General features: G+C 44.6%; 2 protein-coding genes across 4 annotated transcripts; both read right to left on the reverse strand.

The window, feature by feature from the left end:
- Window positions 1-724: 724 nt before the first annotated feature.
- Window positions 725-15,072, reverse strand: tasorb (transcription activation suppressor b). 2 transcript variants are annotated; one of them, XM_085344498.1, is made up of 23 exons: window positions 14,686-15,072; window positions 13,195-13,340; window positions 12,980-13,072; window positions 12,796-12,868; window positions 12,410-12,501; window positions 12,182-12,316; window positions 11,831-11,955; window positions 11,667-11,698; window positions 10,143-10,248; window positions 9,811-9,914; window positions 9,464-9,573; window positions 8,981-9,053; window positions 8,786-8,860; window positions 7,762-8,625; window positions 7,089-7,399; window positions 6,872-6,974; window positions 5,833-6,773; window positions 4,344-4,466; window positions 3,485-3,644; window positions 3,273-3,381; window positions 2,980-3,158; window positions 2,697-2,831; window positions 725-2,431 (listed from the first exon to the last, which is right to left on the reverse strand). In XM_085344498.1, exons 1-23 carry the CDS (start codon window positions 14,987-14,989, stop codon window positions 1,194-1,196), a joined length of 5,631 nt encoding a protein of 1,876 aa, XP_085200624.1. In that variant the 5' UTR covers window positions 14,990-15,072; the 3' UTR covers window positions 725-1,193. The 2 variants fall into 2 exon arrangements, with proteins under 2 accessions (XP_085200624.1, XP_085200623.1); XM_085344497.1 differs by having other exon boundaries at window positions 725-2,434.
- A 1,579-nt stretch (window positions 15,073-16,651) lies between these two features.
- On the reverse strand, window positions 16,652-19,875 carry asb14b (ankyrin repeat and SOCS box containing 14b). 2 transcript variants are annotated; one of them, XM_085344415.1, is made up of 10 exons: window positions 19,811-19,875; window positions 19,133-19,257; window positions 18,981-19,033; window positions 18,762-18,893; window positions 18,516-18,674; window positions 18,163-18,408; window positions 17,907-18,075; window positions 17,272-17,806; window positions 17,002-17,155; window positions 16,652-16,925 (listed from the first exon to the last, which is right to left on the reverse strand). In XM_085344415.1, exons 2-10 carry the CDS (start codon window positions 19,255-19,257, stop codon window positions 16,750-16,752), a joined length of 1,749 nt encoding a protein of 582 aa, XP_085200541.1. In that variant the 5' UTR covers window positions 19,811-19,875; the 3' UTR covers window positions 16,652-16,749. The 2 variants fall into 2 exon arrangements, with proteins under 2 accessions (XP_085200541.1, XP_085200540.1); XM_085344414.1 differs by having other exon boundaries at window positions 19,133-19,310; window positions 19,811-19,861.
- Between the last annotated feature and the right edge of the window lie 345 nt (window positions 19,876-20,220).

The following is a 20,220-nucleotide window of genomic DNA, read 5'->3' on the forward strand; positions in this document are numbered from 1 at the left end:
ATGCTCCAGAACCAAGCATACCTGTATGAGGTATACAAGCCTCAGAACTCCGCTCAATATTGCATTTATAGTGGTTATTTTAAGTATAAATAACCATGTGGAGAAGGTTGCTAAAATAAATAATAAAAATACATCTTGCTCAGCATTTGTGTGACGGGTCTTAACCATAATTGATTTAGCAGGAAGAACTTATTTTCACATTTCCCTAAGCTTCCATGGCACAGCTGGAATGAGGTTCTGTAGAAAAAGGTGCTGCTAACCCATTTCTTACATTAAAAGCAAACAGCGCCCCCTGGCGTTCCCCTCTATCAGATGGCTGATGAGACAACTCACTCATCGACCCTCTTAATGAGTCTTTCGGTTGTGACAGAGTTGAAGAGGTGGTCGCACTCCGTATGGAGCCTCAAAGGATGTAAGTGCTGGAGAATATAGATTTATTTGATGTTATGTCAATGTCAGGAAATGTTTCCTTACTGCATTTTTTTTAAAAAAGGCCTCTAAATCTACCAGCACAAGCAATAACATTTGATGTCAGTATTTTAATTCCATTACAGTACTCTACACTGTCAATATTACACTTTAACTCCATCATCCACCTCCATGCTGAAAATTGAACTGTTTGGTTGGTGGGAAGTTCCAAGGCAAAGAAAAAAAAAAATAGTAAGACAGCTGGGATTTATCTTTTTAATGGTTTGTTTGACACCGTCATCAAACCCATCACACACAAGATTTGAAATGTTTTATTTTTCATAGAATTCTGGACAACCAAGTGTGTAAATAAAAAGAAAAAAAGAAAAGAAAACCAACAGCAAAAGTGAAATTTCATTCACTCTTTTTTTTTCTTTAAAAAAATATCAGCCTTTCCCCTTGTTCACAAACCGTTTCCAAACTGGGACAAACAGAACATGATTAATTCGGAGAAGCTGGAAGGCCATTAACATTTGTTGGCAAATATAAATATAGTGGTTTGAACAGGGTCTCAAATAGCTCACATGGAAAGAGTGTACAGACAGTTTACACGACAGTAGGACACTCAACCCTGCCTGTATCAATTTTTATTAATGTAGAAAACCAGGATCCTTATTTTCTGCTTTAAATCAATGCATTTATGACAAGGAAATATATACATTCAGCCAGCACTTATAGTCTCTGGTGTATGGTGTTTGTGTTGCCTCTTGAATCATGTTGATTGTCTATTCAGGGGCATAATTGTGAGAATATGAATAGTCTGTGTAATAATTTGGTGGCCCACCCCTGCCTGCTGGGTAACCCCAAGAGCAGGGTCCACCTCCAGTCCCACCGCCTCGTTCGTGCCCTCGCCCAGGCCGAGGCCATAGTCCTACAGGTGGGACTCCTCTCCCTCGATAACTTCCTAAAGAACCCGGGCCCATAGCACCCATCATTGGCCTGTGATCCATATGTGGAGGCATGCAACCTATACTGCCATAGCCCACACCAGACATTGGATGTGGAGGCAGCTTAGGTCTGAGTACAGAGCCCCCCCTTGTGGGTACTGTGGGAATACCCACAGATGCACCAAGGCCGTCAGCGCAATTCACCTGAGTCCTGACCCCTTGACTACAAGGGGTGCTGCCTATAAGTGCTTCTCCAGTCTTAGCGAGCCCACTGGGATCCACCAGGGCAGGTGGGACCACGCCCGGGTTGCTTGCATTGTCACAAGCTGTGGTCCCTGCAGTCCCCCATACCCCGTCCCCAGGTCCACTGAGTGTCCTGTCCGGTTGATTGGGGGTCCCACTAGCATTCTTAGGGGTCCCAGCAATGAAACCTGGCTGAGCTGCGTCATTACGGTCTGTGAAGGGGGGGACTGTGGTGGTGAGGGGAGAGGTCCCAGCAGCTCCCGCTCCTCCAGCATCCGAGCTATATCCATGACCCAGCATCATGAGGTGAGGGGGAGGGGGAGGCTTGACCTCCAAGGGGAGGGAGGCCAGGTTAGCTAGAGGTCCTGCTGGGGGCATGACAGGCGGGGTTGGGGCTCCGGAAGAAACTGTGGTTGGAGGTTCCTGTGTGCCGCTGCAGGGGGAGGCGGGATAGGCTGGGGAGGCCGTGTAGCTAGAGGAACCCGTATATGATGACCACGAGGCCGAAGGGCACAGGAAGCTCTGGTGGGGATTCACAGGGAAACCTCCCGGTGACAAGCTGCCAATGTCTGAAGAGCCCATGCCTATCTGGTTCGTGGCTTTGAACTGAGAGATGGCTGTTTTGAAAGCACTGTAGTTAGACAGTGTAGGCGTCGTCTCAGGGGTGGTCTGCTGGTCTGGGAGCGGAGGACGAAACTCGTTCTCTGGCGGGGGTGGCTGCGGAGGCTTCTTTGCAACTTGCTGCTTTTGCTCTGGAGGATCTAATATGGTTGGTGGCTCGCCATCATCAGAGTCTAATGACATGTCCTCCTCTTCCACACACTCATCATTCACTACTGGGAGACCAGGAGAGGGCAGAGAGAGAGAGACAGAGAGAGAGAAAGTGGGAGAGTAATGGAAAAGTGGAAAGAAAGATATAATCAACAAATGTGTTATGGCTGCATTAACAACTGTGCTTTAAAAAACTGTCTGGCAGAACATAAATCTTTAACTGGTGAGATGGCTGGAGAAAAAGGCAATTTAGCAAAACAATGAGATTATACAGAAAACATGAACTCTGCTGTTTCTGTGTTCTGCGCCCTTTTTGATGCTACCCACCAGTAGAAGGAGGTGTAGGAAGCTCGTTCTGATTAATGGATCCGATGAGACTGTGGAAACCGCTCATAACATCGTCGATGCTCGCTATCACAATTCCGTTTCTGGAGTACTGCAGGAACATCTCAAACGGTCTCTCTGTAAAAATGAGCGTTTTCAGTGAGTAAAAGACATTTGCTAACACAACAGAAATACAATCTTAACGAGGCATGTGGAAATGGTGATTTTGTTTTGTTTTTGTTTTTTTTTTGGGGGGGGGGGGGGGGGGGGGGTGAAGTGAGATTACCTGTGAGGAAGATGAGGTGTCGCTGTTGTGTGTGCTGAGCTTGGAGTTTGATGAGGCAGTCCAGATCTGGAGCCTGCCGCGACTGCGTGTCACACTCGTGATACGGGAGGAACTCCACTAAATGCTTTTTCTGATAGGCTGTCAGAAGATTCAGCAGCCCCATGGCATTAGTGTTTAACCTTTAAGAAACAACAGCAAAAGCAGTTCCATAGAGAGGTCAGTTAAAACCAGTATGGGCAAACATTTTGATGTGGATACAGCTATTATGGCTAATCTCTTACTGAGATACTGACCTCCCAAGCTCTTTAAGTTTCTTCTGGGACTTACAGTGAACCTTCCACTGCCAGGGGTGTTCAGGGGTGCTCTGTTCCTCCAGGAACTTCAGCAGTCCCTGCAAACGATCTGGACAAAACACACAATACAAGTTCAACACGCAATACAAGCATTAGTCGAGTAATATTTGTTTGGACCTTGTACAGTCCACACAAAGAAAAACACGACTTACCCTGCGTGATAAGATCAGGGTTGAGGACAAACTCATCAGACACCATGAAGCCGCCAGACACAAAGAGCTCATTGTAAGTGTGGTTCTTGACATCGTCCAGACTGTCCACTCCAGCAAAGCTCACTGAAGGCAACTTTTTCAAAGACACCAGAGCCGGGATCTGCATAATAAAGGAAAGAGTGAGTTTTTTTTAATTCCCCAAACATTAAGTTGTTTTTATAGTTTCCAGATTAAACATCTTTTAATTCGAAATATAAGGTCCAGCATTTAAATCGTTTAGCATCAGGGAAGTGTCTGACTAATCCCAAACTGATTCTTCAGAATCACTGAGACCCAAAACAACAGACAGCCAGTGTTATTAAGAACTATTTACGTTGATCTGTTAGTAACTGGCCTGAGATTTTAGGGACACTACTAAATAAACAAAGCTAAAACAAACAAACAAACAAAAAAAAAAAAAAACACCCAAAACTTAAAAGCAAAGTACTTTTATAGATACGTATATGTAGGAGACCTGGTGCTCTTTTAAAGGAAAAGGGTGCTCACTGCGAATACTGATCCTCAGTTATTTGGTAGTTTTGTTTACTGCACTGTGTGAAGTAAATTAAAGAGAAATAATTCATGATAATATTTTAAAAGCATCCTCGCTTTGCTATTGGCGCTAAAACCTTTCCGCAGCACTATAACTAAATAGAACGTGTAAATAACAGGCAACAAGACGAAAAACAGCACTCTGCGGGAGATGTAAAACTTCCCATTATTTATGTTTTATCGCTACCTGCCTCAGCGGGTGCCGATTCATCCGAACTACAATCTGGATGTGAGCGACTGGAGGGAGGATAACGGGCGGCGATTGTACCTTATGCACATGTGCTGCGATGTCCTCGTTCCGAATGATGATGAGGAGCTTATCCAAACTGCTGCTGTTTTCCAAAAATGTCTGTGGGCTGCACTCGCTGTTGCCAAGACTTTTCAAGTACTCCTTTGTGACAGACAGGAGAGGATGAGATTGTTAGAGACAGACAGATGAATGTGTCTTCTTCTTTTACACATACGAGTACTGACTGACTGACAGACACAGAAAGAGCTGAGCACTAAGACATGAACCCACAGTGACAAAGAGAAGCTATTGCAGCCTTGCACATTCCCACAATGACCTGTATTTGCACTCATGGTATGCATCCCCTCTGAAGAATAAACATGAGCTCTCTGGTTCCAGTAAAAGGAGAAAAAAAAAAGTAATGAAGAAAGTGAAAGAAAACATGTAAAATGGGCAGTAACAACACCATTACTGCCGCAACCAATTACGATTTTCATTGCCGAATTCTTACAATTTTCTCCAAAATATAAAAACCTGAAAAAGTGCTTTTCCATCTTTTTTAATGAGCCCACACTGCGTGCAGTTTGCTTGTTATATGTCTGATTCACACTCCAGCAGCTAATGATATCTGAAGACTATTACACACGACAATGAAAACAGCAAATGCCTTTTTCTGAAACCATTTGGCATTTTTGAGTAAAAAAACTAAACTTTTTGTTCATTATCAAATCATCACGTAACCGCTGGAGCTCGGTGTAACATTGTTAAGTAGTTCTTCCAAAATGGCAGCACTTTAGATGTCAACTAGGGGTGTTAAGGATTGAGGACAGTGTGCACTCATTAGTTAATGACTACTCACAAGTCGTTAGCCAATGAGCAAACCCTGGATATCCTCCTTCCTGACCCTAATAATGACCATAATTTATAAAATGAACTTCACAGTTTATTAGACGTGACCTGGAAATCATGCCTGAACAGATAAACCCATCTGAGGTCACAGAGCAATGTAGCCAAGAGCTATTTTCCCATTGACTTCTACACAGCATGTAATCTTTTAGCAGTCAGAAGAATTGCCCTCTGCTGGTTATTAGAGAAAATGCATGTTTAAAGCACTGATGTTTGCTGACCTGGAAATGACATCCATCTTTTTATACTATAACTGATGATGATGACTGTGACATTTAAGCAGTGAAATATTGGAAATCCTAGACTTGTATAGAAAATAACTATGCCACTGTTTTCTTTTTGTTTGTTTTTTTAAACCTTTGCAGATTTACAGACTCTTTCCACCTCGTATTTATATTTTGAGATGCCCCCAAAACAGATGCAAACACAAAAAAAAAAAAAAAAAAGATTATTTCTGCTTTTATCTTTCAACTCAATTTCCTCAGCGTCATTTTTATTACTGTCTGGCTTTTTACTGACTGACTGTATTGTAGCTGCAATAGGTTCAGCTGCAATGAATTATTTATAGAATCCTGTGGTTAATCAATAATCTTTACAAACATAATGACATAATGCATTGTACCTTGATCTCCTTGCAGACAGCGCTCTCCTCCCCCTCGTCTCCAGAATAGATGTAAAATTTAACTGTATTCTTGGTAACGTCCTTAAAAATCTCCACCAGGCTGCTGAAAACTTCGGGTTTCAATTGACCAATCAGGCTGCCGGCTAGCAGCCCAGGCCCACTGCCAGAAGCTGCGCCTGGGTTTTGTGAGTTCTGCTCCGGAGACTCCGCTGTGACTTGAGAAGGAGAGTAGACCTCTCCCCCCATCTCTGCTGACGGGGCTTCCGATTTAATCTTAGTGGATGTCATCTCTTTGATGGTGCTTGTTTTACTGCTCTGTGAGGAGACGGTGCTCTTTGACAGAGAGGGCTCTGCTTTCGTTTTGGTGGTCGGGATGGGGGCAGGGGGTGGGGTAGTAAGATTAGATGGTGTCAATGGGGGAGGTGGAGAAGTGACCTTGGAGGGAGCAGGTGGGGCTGGGATCAACTTGTCCATCTTCTCGCACAGCGCTTTGACGTGCCCCTGAATGGGGACAGGGGAGACGTAGGGCACAACGAAGTGTGAGAAGCAGCTGCTAGACACCCAGCAGTGGCGAGGAGGCAACCGCGGAGGCAGCTGCGAGGTATAGTTGATGTGTTGTGTGTGCATGATATTTTTAATGTCAGAAGATAGGCTATGGATTTCCTGATTTAGTATTGTGTCCAAGCTGATGGAGGGCCTGAATGGAACTTCCTCTACAGCAGGTAGCGTGGGTTTAGGCATCTTTTTTACTTCCACAACGGCAGGCGTTTTCGGCTCTGGGTCAACGTCTGCCGCTGGCGCAGCCACTGGCACAGGCTTTGGCTCAGGCTTCAGCTCGGACTTCAGTTCGGGTTTCAATTCAGGCTTCAGCTCAGGCTTCGTCTCGGACTTCAGCTCTAGTTTTGGCTCGGGCTTCTGCTCATTAAATGGCTGCGCTTTGTCTGAGGAAGCCAGATATGAAATTAGTCACGGTGATGCCTTGTTAGCACAAATATGCCTCAAAGATTGATGACTGTGTGAACTCATTGCTTTCAGGTACCTTCGTTGGCGGGGATATCCCAGGTTGTGTTTTCTGATGTGCATTTTTGCTCTGGTGGGGAGCCCGGGCTGAATGGACTACCTGGGCTACAGTCCATGTCCTCCTGCACAGAGAGAACACACCAGTAGATATTTTTAAGTACAATAAAATACTTATTCATCTTTGGATAGGAAAAAATATTCCAAAATAACAACCCTATCAGCTGTTTACATCTCACCTCGGCGTAGTTCGTTTGTGACGGAGGCTCGTTTTGTTTCCTATGGTCCGGGTCGTGGTAAACGGGTTCCACCCTTCCTGAACCTGTTGATGGTTCACCGTGGTTTGAGTCTGCAGACACTGAACCCTGAGCCACAGCTTTATTGAGTGTGGCCAGGAGGATCTTGAGAAGGCGTTGGGTCTCGCTGACGGCTGAGGTATTGGTGTTGCCACGGGCCCTTAGGTCGGTGTCATAGATCCCCATGCTCTCCATCACTGCTGTCAGATTTTCGTTCTGCCCACCCTCATCCACAAGGTCGTCCCCTTGTGCGCCTAGTGGGGCACAAGTAAGGCAGATAAGTTAGCAGTAGTGCACGTTTTGAAACTGCAATACAGATGTGCCAAAATAAACTTGAGGTTATTCGGAAACCCTCTCATCATTTCATCACATAGGTTATTTTTCAGCTTTAGGATGTTCTTCTCAGTATGCACAGATATTCAAACAGCCCCCTGGGTTAGCGACAAAAAGACATGCATCTTGAAATGAACCTGTTTAAAAATGTATTGAAGTTATTCAATTCCTGAGAACTAATCAGACTGTTGTGAAACGAATAAAATATTCATTCATTCAATTGGCTGTGACTTAAATTCTACGACTGAAATCTGGCTCCACAGGTGATCGCAGCGCGCCTCACCTCTGCTGGGTTCTCCGTTGCTCAGCTGATCTGTGCGTTGATGTTTGTTCGCGCCTCCTCTCTCGTCCCCTTCAAATTTCCTTTTCAGACTGTTGGCATCCCAGGCGCCGTCCTCCCCCCGATCCTTCCCAGGATCCTTCACGAGTGCCTTCTTATGAAGCTGAATTAGCTTAAGCAGCTGTTTCATTTTGTCTTTATCGTACTCGTTCTGGGACAGCCGCAACCTCTGCGGCTGAGGCTGGGACTCATCGTGGGGCTTGTGTTGCAGCTGGGCTCCGTTTGAATGGGCCACCCCTGGCCTCCGTCTACTACTGCTACTAATACTACTGCCGCCGCTGCTGTCAGTCGGCGGTTTTTCCTGGGCTGGCCTTTCTGTAGGCGCCCTCTCCTGGGACAGCCTTTCTGAGGGTCTCTCTGCTCTGTCCGAGCCCCTGTCCGAGCCGCCCCAGTCAGAAACAGGGCTGTATTCCACTGGGGCTGGAGCGGGTGCGGGTGCAGGGTTCCGTATTCGTTCAATGATGTCCTTTGCCTTGTTCAGAGGTAAAATATAGTTTGCGGGGTTGTGAACGTACGATCGCAGCACAGCATCCATGTTACATTTGGGTCTGGGTGCTGTGACGGGGTTCGTCCTTTCATTTACATTATATTTGTAGTCGGGTAGGATGAATGGACGCACTGTGCCCGAATCCATACGAGTTAGGTAATCGGTGGCCTGACGCTCCACCCCAGAGCTCAGGTCCTTGCCTGGGTTTGGGCGCAACTTGAACAGGCCGTAGTGCACTGCGGGGATGAAAGACTCCATGGATGACAAGAAAGCCGGATGAGGCTCCACCGTCAGCGGCTCTGGCTCGAACAGCCTCGATGCTAAGAATGAGGGGGAAAAAATGCATCAGAATCGTGTAAAAACCGGCATGACAAAGATAACAGCGATAAACAAAAATGAAATATTCTTTAGCGTTGCACGGAGATGCTGGCACTCGGGATCAGTCAGAAAATGCATGTAGAGACAATGAATACGACTTACAGTACTTGACGATCATCCTTGGCTCCTGAAAGATGAATAATGCTTGCAGGTTCTTCTCTACCCGCCCCCGCCGCTCTAGAAAACAAACAGAGAACCTTTTTAAAACCCAAACTCTCACCGGAGGCAACAAGTAGGTGTTCAACTCACACAACAGAGAATTACAAGAGGAGAGTGGCAGATAAAGCTTTCTGGCACCTTTGGATTCAACCATCTGAGCCGAGGACAACAGGAAGAGAAAGCCTTTATCAAATAAGGACTTCACCAGCACCTGAAGAAGAAAAGCAAAAGCTGCAGTCAGAACATCAGGGAATAGATCATTATCGCACAATGGGAGCAATCATATTAGCAGTCTGTTTCTGGACAGGATTTCATTTGCTCAGTGTGTAAATGAGTGCTAAACTGACAGGTTTATGCCATTTGTTTAAAATTACTGAACAAAATAGAACAGGATTAGCACGGCAGCTTGACAGATGACATCCCTACACTGTTTTCTAAGCAATGAGAAAATGGAACTGTTTATGAAACGAGATCCTCCTTAATTGTATCAAACAAATGCACAGAAATGCAAAGTTGTCAAAACAGAAAGGAGCATTTTATTTACCTGAATATTGTACAACCTGAGAATGTTGTGTTTATTTTGCTGAGAGAACCTGGATAAACTGCAGGTATGTGACTCACCATCCGGTCTCTCTCCAGTTTGTTGACCAGAGCGGCCAAGCTGCCGCTGGTTGGTTTGCCTTTCCCGTCCACCACCTCAAACAGGCTGCAGGACATCCCACACTTCATAACTGCAGACAGAAATAAGCAGGCGGGAATGCGTTACTCGGAACTCAACATGTAATCATTTATGATACACACACACACAAAAGCTACTTTACTGAGACAGCCGGGCTTCATGATGCATGAATGCTTTTAGAAAAGCTTTACAGAATTTCAAGTAATGCACAACCGCCCACATGCCAGGGGCCATTATGATCATTATGAGAGGAAAAAAAGGGAGAAACAAATGTGTGTTCTGGACTAACCTTCCCGTGAGACGCTGTAGGTGTCCCAGGAAAAGAGCACTGAGGGAATCTTTCGCTTCACCTGCTCTAGCTGCATGCCCCGATTCACCTCCAACTTCTCAGGCCTGCACCGGGGCACATGTTACATTATTAAAAAACATACAACAACAAGAACAACAAAACAGGACATTGTAGCTTTTTCTCCTCTCCTACAAATTATGCAAAGAGTTAAAGTTCAGCACATAAAAAACCTTGTGTAGCAAAGAGTGTCCTTAATGATTAACAAAGAAAAGTCCAGTAGCTCTGTGGACCTTTTGTTAAGACTTGCATGAGAGGGGAAAAAGTTTACTCACAGTTTGAAAGGAAGGTAAGGACGCAGGGAGGATCGTAAACAGATGGGGAACAACTCCTGGCCCTTGTTCACTAGTGGACCACTCCACACAGTGTAGCAGCTCTTCCCTGCAACAGGCAGAGGTCAAACATCAGTCATTCTTCCTGAGACTAACGTGAGCGGGATAACTGAGAACCTACACAGACATCAGTCAAAGGAGCTTGCAAAGAAAAGCGTCTGGACTTCTTTAAGTTGCTTGAAGACGTTTCACCTCTCATCCGAGAAGCTTCTTCAGTTCTAAGGTCAAATGGTGGAGAGTCCCAGATATAAACCTAGTGGGAGTTTCCCCCCACAGAGGGACAAAAGGACCCCCTGATGATCCTCTAATCGCCTGAGCCAAGGTGTGAAACTGGGTGTGGGTCCCAATCAGCCAGAGTTTCGGGTGAGTTCATTGTGAAACCTGGCCCCACCTTATCATGCGAATTCCTGAGGTCAGCTGGCCCAGGATGTGAGTGGGCGTTAAGGCGTCTGGGGAGGGATCTCAAAACTGGATTATAGATGGCAGAGAGTTGGTGTCGTAAACCCCCGCCTCTGTTCAAAGATGGTCGCTCACAGTGGACATAGATGGCTTCTTTCACTCCTCTTTCAAACCATCTGTCCTCTCTGTCCAAAATGTGAACATTGGCATCCTCGAAAGAGTGTCCTTTATCCTTAAGATGCAGATGGACTGCTGAGTCTTGTCCTGTGGAGGTGGCTCTTCTGTGTTGTGCCATGCGCTTGTGAAGTGGCTGTTTGGTCTCTCCAATGTAGAGGTCTGAGCATTCCTCGCTGCACTGCACAGCATACACCACATTGTTAAGTTTGTGTTTTGGCGTTTTGTCTTTCGGGTGAACCAGTTTTTGTCTGAGCGTGTTGCTGGGTCTGAAATGCACCGGGATGTCATGCTTGGAGAAAACTCTCCTGAACTCTCTCAATGAGCACACCCGAAACTCTGGCTGATTGGGCCCCACACCCAGTTTCACACCTTGGCTCAGGCGATTAGAGGATCATCAGGGGGTCCTTTTGTCCCTCTGTGGGGGGATACTCCCACTAGGTTTATATCTGGGACTCTCCACCATTTGACCTTAGAACTGAAGAAGCTTCTCGGATGAGAGGTGAAATGTCTTCAAGCAACTTAAAGAAGTCCAGACGCTTTTCTTTGCAAGCTCCTTTGACTACGATGACCTGGATGACTGAGAACCTTCACAGACATACACAGACATCAGGCATGATACTTCATAACTTTTTGTAACTGCTGCCTCATTTCAAGACACATTTGGTGTCTTAAAAGCTAGCAGCAAGACACATGAACCATGTATCTTATAGCCCCACTTCAGTATTTGTTTATTTAGCCTAAGTCATGTAATAGCACATCATAGATTTTTCTCTTATTGGACAGACCCACTTCATATATTATTACGTTTACACACACGTGGCACTATTTTAACACAACACAAAAGAAGCCAATTTCTTTGATTACATTTGAGAAAAGCTTAAATACCATTACCTTTACTCCCTTCAGAGGAAATAGTGTTAAACCTGTTAAAGAGCAAAACATAGAGGCTGTTTACAAACTCAGCGGAGATGTAATACTTTTGTTTTGTTTTTTTAAAAACTTCAACGGCCTAGAAATGCTTTCTGGCTTTTACCATTTCCTGCGGGATTACGTACCTGTGTGCAGCCATAGGAGTTGCTGCAGCTTCCTTGCCTTTGTACTGAAAGGAAACCACAGCGTAGGGGCACACGTGCCTGGGCCGCGCTTTGATCTCATCAAATGCAAACTCAAAAAAATATTGCTGCAACACACAAATGAAGATGGATTAAAACACAGCACTAGATCCCAACAACAACTGCGCAAGATTACACAGGAAGAACCCAGCTACCCACTACGAGCAAGCATTTGCTGAGAGTGGGGAGGAAGAACTTTCTTTTAACAGGAAGGGACCTTTTAGAGAACCTGGCTAACGCGCGACGGAACACCAGATTAAATAAACAGGGTAATAAAGAGGAACCAGCACTTACCTGCGTGAGCTCAAAAGCCCTGTAAGACAGCAGAGATGTAACCCTGTTGGCACTTTTGGACAAGTGACAGTCAAACTTGGGTGAAGATTCGATTGCATTCTTCGGCGTGTTCTCGTGGATGTGCTTTATTCGTCCCTGAGAGACAAAATGCAACTACTGACTCAAAGTCCAAATGGAAACAGAGAACTGTCAAAGCTCTAATGCAAAACACAGATAAGGTATTCATACCCTCATAACTTTAAAAATGATCATGTCTCCAAACGCGCCCACTTCAAAAGGATTGATTTGTAACAAATCGGAATATTTGGAGAGGTAAACACCTACAAGGATTACAAAAAACAAATTAAGGGAAAACATTTCTAATAGGCTACGTTTATGTCAATTACTTGCTGATGCTTGTTAATATTACTTAGAAACGATGTATCCGAAAACAAAGTATGTAATAAACATTGGACTAATATATTATTGCATATGTAAGAGCCATTACCTTAGACTTCAGAGGCAATTGTAAAATGCTTGTGAAACTTGCAGATAAGTAAAATAAAAAGGAATTCGACTAATTATTCTGCAAAGCCCATTTTCATATAACAGCAACATGGGAGCACCCGGCTTACCCACTGATGGATTTCCTAGTGTATTAATCTTACAGTGTCCAACTGATAAACCCTTCTCACAGATCCACTGGAGCTGGAAAACACAGAACAGGCAAAGCTCAGAAGCAAGTCAAAAACCTCCGCGCCTTCCCAATTTGTCAATATCCTTCTGCATATATGAGTGAGGTTTTGCCAGCAGGCCAACCTTGGATTTGTCTGGGAAAAGGAAGCAGTACGACTCAGCGAGTTCTTGTTCGGTCCGCCCCTCTTGCTTCATCTCTCTCCGCTTTTCTATGAACTGACGAAGAAAAGGCGAGCAGACAGTAAATTAGACACGGGGGCAACCTCGCAATATTTAACATTTCTTCAGCACAGCTATTTAAATTGCCTGCCATTTTATCCAGAAACTTGACGACTGACCTCCTTCTTCAGCAGCTCATTGTGAATTAGCCTGGCCTTGCAGTAGGTGAAGGTTCCTCGCGATGATGCGTCCAGGTAAAACGAGGAGATGATCTTCACGAGGTCCTCAAACTCCCGGCTCTCGGGGGGGAGAAACTGGTACAAGCCTGCACACAGAAGCGAATCAGCGGATTAGCATTTCCCATCTGCAGTTTGCAGGACTGAGCGAATGAGCAGAGGACGATCCCTTCGAAAAGTCACATTTTAAACTCAAATTTAACCTGCAGGAGGCAGCCACATCAAACTGATAACCAACCATTTCCCTCGATTAAAAGACAACCTCGCCGTAAGACTTTAAGTCTAAAGCGTACGGTTCCTTCTTAGGCTTTAGCTGAATATGAATGTCACGTGTTATCATTTGAAATATTACAAAATAACCATGGGCATTCGATGGTGCACGTAACACCAGTGACCAGTGCTTTTTTTTTTTTTACAATCCTGGCAGCTACACTGACACAGTGGATGAAGTCTAGTACCTGCATTTATTTACATAAGGTTTATCAAGTAATCCAAACTCATGCAAAGAAGTGAAACCATGACTAGCAGACAACCTGAATGAAATGTCAACATCCTCAAGCCTGTGTGATAAGAGTAAACCTCTCCACTGTAAGTCAAAATGACAAAAAGGCTGGAGACGGGGTACTGGGGCAGCCCAGTGTACCTCATTGCTGTTAGGAAACTAACACACTTTATAAATTACTTATGCAACCTATAGTGCTAGAATAATTCCACTTCAACAGGACTTTGCATATATCCAAATAACAGATGCTCCACAGCATAGTTGTGGAAAATGTAACCAACAGTGCCCATCCACCTTTCTGCAAGAAGGAAGGGGAAGGGCGGGTGTAACGTAGGTAGGTGGATGCACAGAGTAATGCTCTCAGGGGTACTCAGGTGAAGTGCAAAACTGATGCTCTGAAATGCCAGCGACATCAAGCTGGGTTAAGGGGTGGGCAGCCCCACCAAATGAACCATGGTGCTATGAAAACACTCCGGGATGGACGTGTGGGGTGGATAAATCCGTGCCCTTCACTGAGGTCAAAGAGACACCCACATGTTGTCAGGTGATGACTGCAAACCACTCATGACTCCTGCTGTATTACTAAACAGTACTACGGTGCCGGGTAGGGATGAGGAAACGGAACATGGTGTGCTTTCAGATGGCCAGTCTTTCAAAGTGGCGCCTTCGCTGCACCGTTGCTGCCCGCTGGTTAACTTGGACTACCACAGCTAGCGGCATGCCTGCAAACAGACGCTACGCCAACCGACATTATTCGCCTGCTCAAACTGCAGCATGGTAATCTAGCCCGAAACCGAAATGTTCGCAAACCTTTAGCTAAACCAATATAACTGGCGAAAGCAAGTAGCTAGCTAGCAGGCTAGCAACATGCAGCAGCAGAATCATGAAAGACAGGACAGGCTCTGTTCAAAATAGCTGCGATATGGCACCACCTTTCCGTTCGCGAATCTTCCTCGGGATTTGGAAATTTCTCCGTGGCAGCTCATCGGTCGATCTCTGGGCAGGCAGAGGAGAACTGCTGAAGCTCCGAGCGTCCGCCTGCATGCTCCTCCGCCGCTCAGGGGCTTCTTGTTCGGGCATTACACTGTCTCCACATCCAGGCTGATCGCCATTTTGGTTGGCTGTGGCCGAGGTGGCGGCTGAATTCTTCTGGGGTTCGCCACCTTTCGGGTGGAGATCCGTCGTCTCGGTATAGTCTGAGTCCCTTTTTCCCACCGCGCTGGGGTTCAGGGCCATTTTCGGGCACCGTGCACGTATTAAAGACAATGTAGCTCTGACGATTACGGCGCCGCTGTACACACACACTCTCCTCCTCACCCAGCCTCCGCCATTGTGAAAATGACGTACACGGTCTTCTCCACCACTGCAAAACGCTGCCGTCACTGTTTACATACGAGGGAATCCGCGCCACCCAGCGACCGATAGGCGTACTGCAACACATGACGCGGTGACCGTCCGTCTGATTGGCTGTGTGTGGAGGGAACAGGATGGCAAAAGTGAAACTATTTCTCACATTAAATAAAAGAGAAAAAGAAAGAGGATGTGAAACACCGCTTTGGAGCTGTGAAAGCCCTGACAGTGTGACTTATGCAAACCGATTCTTTTCTTTTCTTTTTTCTTTTCTTTTTTTAGTACTGGCTCTGCTATGTATTTTCGGGCACCGTGCACGTATTAAAGACGTATTAAAGACTACAGCCTGTACATACTTATAGTTATAGAATATTCACAACATACTTCATACCGTGTGCATTATAACATACCATAATAGACCCATTTCTGTAATATACTTACATATCTATGTTATTGCCAATATATATTGTAATATATCTATATCACTAAAGCACTTCTGGATGGATGCAAACTGCATTTCGTTGCCCTGTACCTGTGCATGTGCAATGACAATAAAGTTGAATTCTATTCTAATTCTATTCTATTCTATGTATTAAAAATGTATTAAAATCTTGTGTAGAACTAAATACAGAGCAATCACGCTTGTAATACCCCATTCTACCACTAGATGGTAGCAGAGAGGCTGTGATTTTCATATGTGTATCGGTAATACACTTGCCTTCATACATGACTCAATAAACGTAAACCTCTACAGTAAGTAAAATCGATATTTAAAGGGTATTATTATTATTATTATTATTATTATTATTATTATTATTATTTTGCTGCTCCTTTTTGGAGTCGCCATAGTGGATCACACCAACCCTCTGCTTGTCCTCCTTCACTGCATCCATGACCCTTCTCTGCAGTCTTCCTCTTTGACTTCTGGCTGGATGCTAACATATTCAGATTTCTTTGTCCAGTGTATCCACTATCCTTCCTCTGCACATGTACAAACAATGTCAGCCTTTGAAAATTTGTCTCCAAACCACTCGACCTGAGCTGTCCCTCTGATATACTAATTCCTAATCTTGTACGAATCCTGGTCATTCCCATCAAAAATTTTAGACTGCCACCTCCATTTGGCCCATGTTTTTGTCACTGTCTCCACCATTTATCTTGCACTCTTGCTGCTATCCTTCTGTCACAAATCAGCCCTGACACTCATCTCCACCCTACCTACACTTCTCTTTTGTGCTCTGTCTGTTGCTTTGGATGGTTGAACTCATCTAACCTTCACTACCTCTACTTCTGGCATCTTCATCATTTCACCTATCTCCCTCTCATGTAGACGCATGTACTCCGTCTTGCTTCTACCGACTTTCATTCATCCTCTGTCCAGCGCATATTCCACCTCTGCAGGTTCTCTTCCACCAGCTCCCTCCTCTCACTGCAGATCGCCACGTCATCTGCAAACAAACTGTTACCCACCAATGTCCCGCTGCGCTCATATATATGTCTCTGATAGATATTTAAAAGGTGAGTACAATTTATGTTCACATTTTTTGACTGTATAAGTAATGTAATTTTAATCACACATAATAATAATAAAGCAGGAAGCTTTCTATAAAAGAGTGACATCTTTGATATCTATAAATATGTTTTCATCAGGGGATAATCATACTGCCCCTGCTGTAAATGTCAAACTCCTTGTAACGCAGATAATCTTTCAGCCTGGGAGGAAGAGGAAGGAAGTTGATAAAAGCTGGTGCTCTCAAACGCAGGCGTCTAAGGTGCTCCCTTATCCGCAGGCGACACAGGTGCTTCAGGCTCCGCACATTTCCTGTCAGACAAAAAAAGTCAGCAACTACAGATGAAGCGCACATTTTTGCTGACAACAGGTAGTGAGCAGTTCATACTTTGAATGTGGCAGATTTCTGGCCACTGTTTCTGCTCCTGCAGTGTGTCCTTTAGTTTGGTGCAGAAGGAGACGTGATCAGTGTAGTCAAGCATGATGCGCACCACCTGGGCAGATAAGTGCTTCAGCCAGGATACTGTTATCACCTCACAGAACTAGAAAGGAAAGAGAGATGTGACAGTCAATCTGAAACTTTGTAGAATAGCATTACTCCATTGCACTTCACATGTTCCAGTCTTTATCATTTTTTTTAGCATAAACTTGGCCTCACCACCATGTCTTTAATGACTGACGTCGTCCAAGCAGTGTAATCATGGGAACTGTCACCATATGGACAGTCAAAGCAGCGCTTCACGTCATAACCATGGTTCAGGATCATTCTCAGCATAACCTCATCTTTTAAGGCATACTGCAGCGCTGAGGGGAAATGAGTGGTGTTGACACGGGAGTAGTAGTTGACATTTGCCCCATACTTCAGCAAGATGTTGATCAGTTCATAATTGCCCTGTCTCAGAGCCACCTGTAGACAGTTGATGGGATCCTGGTTCACGAGAGCCCCGGCCTCTAACAGTAAGCGGGTGCACTGGAGGTCATTGTTGGACACAGCAAAAAAGAGGGCAGACTTGCGGTCATCATCATAGTTGCGGCGGATCCTTGGGTGCAGCATGAAGTTTGGATCGTAGCCAGCTTTGAGCAGTATCTCCACACACTGGGCGTGTCCCCCAGCAGCTGCAGAATGGAGAGGACTCATCCCACTTTCCTTTACAGCATGCAGCTTCGTCACTGGGATGAGATGTTCCAGTGCTCTGTAAAAAAAACAACCCAAAAAAAATCTTTATGTGAGAACATGATATTGGTTGAAACCCTATTTAAAAATTCAGGAAAATAAGTATAGATAATGCTCACAGTCTGTGTCCATGGTATGCCACTCGATGAACTGGCAGGTGCCCACTATAAAGGGGTACGTTTGGATCTGCACCGTGTTCCAGCAGCAAGGAGATTATGTCAGGATTTCCTGATGCCGCTGCATCAAACAAAATCGTACCTGACTCCGACTCACACCACACCTGTGCACCTAAAAAATGAATTAAAGCACTATGAGAACACGCATTTACTTATATACATATGTAAAAGCAAAAGGAGATTGAATCACTACATTTACCTTTCTGTAACAGAACCTCCACCACATTTAGATGTCCATTCTGTGCAGCCAGAGCCAGTGGAGTTTTCTTTTTAACGTCACATGCATTTGGATTAGCACCAGACTCTAAGAGCAGATACACAAAATTCTCCAAGCCTAAAAACGCGGATTCATGTAGAGCTGTCCTGTCCAGTGGTCCGGTTTGGTCTATTTTGGCATTGTAACGAAGCAACAGCGTGGCCAAATCATACTGATCATTTAGAAGAGCTGTGAGCAAAAGGAGCAGGAGAGAAAAGGATGAGAAAGTGTCACACATGTTGAGGTATCTCTAAAATAAAATGTGTTTGAAGTTAGACGAACATAGCGCGAGATACCTGCCACTAATGGAGAATCCTGCTCGTCATTCTGGAGATCTGGGTTGCTACCATTCTGTAACAGGAATGTAGCATTCTCTCTGAGCCCGTGGACCACAGCTAAAAACAGTGGCGTCTCACCCTTCAGAGTGCGACACTGGGCTGCACCCGGGGGTGATGCTGGAACCCAAACACCCAGGAACCGATCAACACCTCAGGGTTGAAATGAACAAGCCTGTGCCAGTCAAAAGTTACAGCTACATTTACCTGAAAAGATAATCTCTAGCACCTTCTTATTCTGCTGTGCCGCAGCCTCGTGCAGCGGGATCCATCCTCGTGTATCAACTCTGGACAGAGTCTCCGGTTGGGCTGCAAGTCTGTTCAGGGCATTCTCATCACCTGAATATGAAGACGGGACGTATCAGATCTTTGAGAAAGATTCAGAATTGTCTGAATCAGCACTGAGGTTAAAGGTCATCAGCTTACCCTCCTTAATTGCTTTAAAAATCTCATCAGGGTCTTCACAAGGTTTCAGATCACTATTTAAAGTTATTGCACAGAATAAGGATTCACTTAAACAAACAAGACATTCATAATATAGATACTTATATGTGAATGCTGGGTGAGTAGATAGAAACCTTGGATTTAATCCTTTTAGCTTTCTATACTGAATTAGACTTTGTTCAATAATATATTGCGTTGCCTCATCTTCGTCCAAGTCTTCCTCTGATTGATAAAAGTCATCTTCTGTTTCCATGCTCATCTGACAAGTGTAAAAAGAGCCAGTGCAGAAGGGGTTACTCTGAGGAGGCACAGCTATAAGGTAAACAAGAGCATTAAATCACACACCACTCACAGTCCTGAATAACAACTGCAACACAGTGCAGCTAAGCAGGAAATGTGGCAGTCAGTCTCATTGTTTTTACTTTACTGACACCATAATACATGCAGGATATTGGATCTAATGACTTTAATTGGACTTATTGTCCCAATTTTCAGTCTAATAACTCTCAATGTCAAAAGCAAATCTCCAGTTGAGAAGCTGCAGGGTTTTTTTTTTCTTTCAGCATCGGCAAAACAAACAAATGGAGATTCACAAATGACTCCAGTGGACATTTCTTAAAAAGAACATATAAAGCAGCAGAGGAAATGCTGTTACGAGAGCAGAGACTGCAACACGACACAAAGTTATAGCATGGAAATTCAAATGCCACATGTATTGCAACAGTTTGTATAATATGACAGCGTGGCATTCAAGCTCCACACTAATCAAGTTTTTAACCAAATAAAAATGTTTTTCATCGCGTGGTGTTTACCTTCAGTCAAAAAGCTGCTCTCTGTGTAGTTTTAACACCAGTATAGCCAGGGGGCTCTTTAGCAGCCACACATACTGGGGCTATTTATATCCTGCCCTCTCTCTCTCTCTCTCTCTCTCCCTCTCTCTCACACACACACACACACACACACACACACACACACACACACACACACACACACACACACACACACACTATAAATATCAGATCACAAGGTCTTCACAGCCAGTTTCTAGTTTGACCCACTAAGCAACTGCAACAACTGCCATCATTCAACTCATAAGCAATTGTATTCATAATGCAAAATCTAATATTCAAACACAAACCAACAGTTGGTTCACTTTGGAAGTTCACCCCCTCCATAAAATACAATTTTAAAATACAATTTTTCAGATTTAACAAGATTGTTT

This window comes from Diplotaxodon limnothrissa, linkage group LG20 (genome assembly GCF_057381915.1).
Source record: "Diplotaxodon limnothrissa isolate DT_005_m linkage group LG20, D_limnothrissa_male_GT1.1, whole genome shotgun sequence".
Lineage (NCBI taxonomy): Eukaryota > Metazoa > Chordata > Actinopteri > Cichliformes > Cichlidae > Diplotaxodon > Diplotaxodon limnothrissa.